Source organism: Melanotaenia boesemani, chromosome 16, assembly GCF_017639745.1.
Source record: "Melanotaenia boesemani isolate fMelBoe1 chromosome 16, fMelBoe1.pri, whole genome shotgun sequence".
NCBI lineage: Eukaryota > Metazoa > Chordata > Actinopteri > Atheriniformes > Melanotaeniidae > Melanotaenia > Melanotaenia boesemani.
Window position 1 is genome coordinate 16,151,895 of NC_055697.1, and position 3,794 is coordinate 16,155,688.

Here is a 3,794-nt window from a genome sequence, read left to right on the forward strand (position 1 = left end):
TGCAGCACAAAATAACAAGCTCCAAATGTAAAATAAATAAATAAAATAAAATCCAAAAACCTTTTTTTTAAATGCAAGAGAGTAAAGTGAAAGAAAACACTGTGCCTGTTCGTCACAGCAAAAGGGGAAAAATGGTCTCAGCCGCCGCCTGTTGGAATAGAAAAATTACTGACTCTTTCTTGCCTAACATGATGTTGGAAGAAGAAAAAAAATACTCAACGCTTTTTTGTTTGTTTGTTTTTTTTTCACTTTTGTAGTTTATTATTATTATTTCCAAACGAATGTGCAAGTAGACTCAGTCCATGTTTGCACAAACCAGAGCAGAGAAAAGGTGGTTAATAAGAGAACCTGCGTCAAGATGGCCTATTTGTGACAATCATGAGCTGTCCTCGAATCTCTGTCTTTCTTCCCTCCTGAGTTCCATAAGGCACAAATCATTCATCAGCTTCACCCATACAGGACTACAGGACAGACTAACAGCAGTGAGCTCAGCTTAACGCGTACCTCTATCGTCATCTAGCGGACAGGCCGTGATGACCAAGTGTATAGCTATTTTTACAGCTACATTCATTGACATAGACCAAGTATCTAAACTTAAATACGAGCATCATTTAAAAATAAATATTTTTTTCATTTCTTTTTTGTTCATTTATTTATTAGTTATGAGAGGTCATGTGCCTGGACAGGTGGTGCCGCTCTCTGAAGTATTCGTGACAGATCGGGCAGGTAAGTTTCTCCTCCCTCCTCCGTCTCACCTGAGACTCTACCGCAAACTCTTTCTTGTGGTGAGAGCGCATGTGAAAAACGAGGTCTGAGGTCATGCGGAAGGACAGGTTGCATTTGGCACACCAATTTTGCACCGAAACGCCAAATGAGGTGAAAGTCGGTGGGAGGATCGTGAGGGAAGGTGTGCTCTGCAGCTGGGCGCCAATGTTTCTAGACCAGTGCTCCGGTGCGTAAAGGAATGCGTTTCTTAATGCAACTGGTGAGGGTACAGATTGCAAGTCAGTGTTCAGGATGTTGGATGTAATCAGGTTGTTGTATCCCAGAACAGTCCTGGTGGTAAAAGCGTCAGTCATCTCCTCCAAGCGGCTAGAGGGGGCTGTAGGATCGCTACTAAGATTTGCCTGAGGTTCAAGTGGAGATGTTCTTTTACTCGGTTTACAAAATGCGCTTTTCTGCTCGTCATGGTGGTTGGACAACACCAGAGAAAATGCGCTGTAACTATTTGAACGCACACAAAAGCCTTCTCCAACGCCCGACCGTCTTTCTATCTCTCTTTCGTGCGCAAAAGTCCCGCTGGCTTTCCCAACGTCAGGTAACTCATCACTTTTACGTCCCACGTGGTCCGCTTTAACCCGGTCAGTTTTCCGTTTCCCCTCTGAGGATGATGCGTCACCTGCCGCCTGGTCATAGCCCTTAATCAGCTGTGTTATATTATCGTTAGAAATATTCGTTTTTTCTAACAGAACTGTTTTTTGCCACTTGGGGTGAAGCATTTCTTCACATCTCCTTTTTCTGGTGGAAACATCTGAGTCCTCGTTGCTGCCAGATTTCTTGTCCTCCAAATCTCTGGCGATGTTGTGGAAATCTGTCACCTTGTGTTGCCTTTTAGTTTCCCCGTGCTGTTCGTAAACCTCGCCGCTCCATACGTCACTTTTTGGAGTACACAGGAATCGGCAGTGGGCCAAGAAAGGATACTCGTTTGTGAAGACCTGGTTACATCGACCACATTTGAACTCTACAAATGAAAAACAAAAATCACACTGGTGACTCCATGTTTTAGTTTGACAAACAATTTTATAAATTAGATTTACACATCAACTTTCCCAGTGTTGTTTAAATCAAACGAGCCACGTGATTAATTAAAATGGCCTCAATGAGGCACAGCAGTCCTCTCAACATTTTGAACACATAGCAACCCTTTTGTCTCACCTTCGTTAGATCCTTTGGTCATGTCTGCAAAGCCCAGTAGATGAGACAGTTCTTGGTCGTACCACACCAGCAGCTCTTCCTCCGGCCGGATGTCCCGGGTGGTCCGCACATAAAGCTGACCCGCTTTCAGAAAGGCCTCTGTGTTCTGCTCCTCTCTGTTGCGCGCAGCCTGCACGAGCCGCAACCAGGACAACACTAGAGCAGAATTGCGCATGGCCTCCGGGTCGACCTGTTAGTAGAAACACTAATATTTTAGTCCACATTTAATTACTGTTAAACATTTTTTTCTGCAACCTGAATTGTATTATTGACGTTTTTAAGTGTTTGGTCTGTTAATAATTTCATACAGATTTCAACACAGACAAAAAAAAATCCCTTTAGAAATATAGTCACGTCACATAAGGGAAATCAAATGTGTAAACAATTACTTGACCTATGAAAATGCATTAACGCTGGCCCCATTAAGTGGGCTCATACAGTGCAGTGGCATGAGATCCCTGTGTGCAGTAGGCCTACTGTCTCCTGACCCCTTGACCTCATAGTTAAGACTCACCCTGAACACGCAGGATTTCGCTCTCTTGTCGCAGGATTTCTGTGCTATGAAGGCGATAGTGTCGTAGAAAGTGTTTTGGACAACACATGGACCAAAGCATGTGCCTGCGGGAATGCTGCGCGTCACCTCCACGCTGGTGTAGAGATCCGCTGGATGCTGAAGGAATTTACTGTCACCGGTCCAGACAGACCGAGACAGGAGACTGTGATCCATCGTTAAACTGGAATAGAACACACAGTTAAAAATCAGGTTTACAATGAAAGGCTGCTGTATAAGAGAGGTAATAGAAAAACTAATATCTTAACTATTTAAGTAGCCAACAGTTAAGTGTCAAAATTAGTCAGTTGTAAAATTTTTAATGATTTATTGTTTTAGACCATGTTTTGATCCAAAACTGGGTGAATAACTGGGCTGCTAAGAAATTATATTAGCCGTTGTTCAAATTATTTGAACCTATAGCCAATCTGAATTACCCCCAATCTGCGGAGAATTTCGTAATCCTCTGAAAACGATAATGTGTTCACCAGATTTGTTTAATTCTTTTGTGAAATAAAAAATCCCACTGTGAAGCAGGCGCAGCCGGTGTCGAAGCAAAATGATTTCTAACGTTCTTTGTCTCCGTTTTTCACTCGGTTAATCCTTTTGTCTACGCATCTGTCGTGAGTCCAACTGCTTCCCTTGTGCGCAAAAAAAGTTAAATACGATTTTAATTCAATAAATAACATGAACGCACGTTACATACGAAACTGTTGATTTTCCACCTGCGTGTCAGATCTTTTGGACTCTACGTTTTAGAAACGCTGACAGCGCGTAACCTAATGATCTGGTGCCAATCTGAAAAAGCCAGCTTATCTAAAATAAAAATATAAAAAAGAACAGCTACATTTGGTTGTGAAATCTTGTGGGGAGGATAAAGGAGAAGTAAATAAGGAGTACGCGTGGACATACCCGCCGGACATGGAGGAGGATGCTCGTTCCGCGTGGCAGTAAGTTGCAGCAGGTGCAGTGGACCCCGGCAGAGAAGCCCTGTAGTTGCCGTTGAGACGAGTTACTTCTCCGACTGAATCCTCCTGCGCACTGTCTCTTCTCTTCTCTCTCCCACTCCCACTTATCCCCTTCACAGAACGCACTGAAGCGTGGCGCATTTCGTGCGCGCGCGAGAGTGAGCGCGCACGCCTCTAGTTCACTTTCCAAATTCTCCTTTGTCTTATTACTCTTCTTTCAGCGAAGATAGGAGATGATGACCTGGATAATAATGCACATTTTGGCTCCTTTGTGGTAACAAAGCTTTCTGCGTCTCAATCGA

General features: G+C 43.5%; 1 protein-coding gene across 1 annotated transcript; it reads right to left on the bottom strand.

Annotated features, from left to right (window-relative positions):
• Nucleotides 1–247: 247 nt before the first annotated feature.
• Nucleotides 248–3,543, bottom strand: prdm8 (PR domain containing 8). The gene is made up of 4 exons (XM_042010505.1): nucleotides 3,437–3,543; nucleotides 2,489–2,708; nucleotides 1,936–2,164; nucleotides 248–1,741 (listed from the first exon to the last, which is right to left on the bottom strand). The coding sequence occupies exons 1-4, from the start codon at nucleotides 3,445–3,447 to the stop codon at nucleotides 657–659; spliced, it is 1,545 nt and encodes a 514-aa protein (XP_041866439.1). The 5' UTR covers nucleotides 3,448–3,543; the 3' UTR covers nucleotides 248–656.
• Nucleotides 3,544–3,794: the final 251 nt, after the last annotated feature.

Bases quoted from the DNA above. Each gene is read 5' to 3' on its own strand.
- prdm8 (XM_042010505.1), bottom strand. The intron at 2,165-2,488 runs GTGAGTCTTAAC...TTCTACTAACAG, and splicing joins CGAAATCCTGCGTGTTCAGG to GTCGACCCGGAGGCCATGCG. The intron at 1,742-1,935 runs GTGAGACAAAAG...TTTCATTTGTAG, and splicing joins GACCAAAGGATCTAACGAAG to AGTTCAAATGTGGTCGATGT.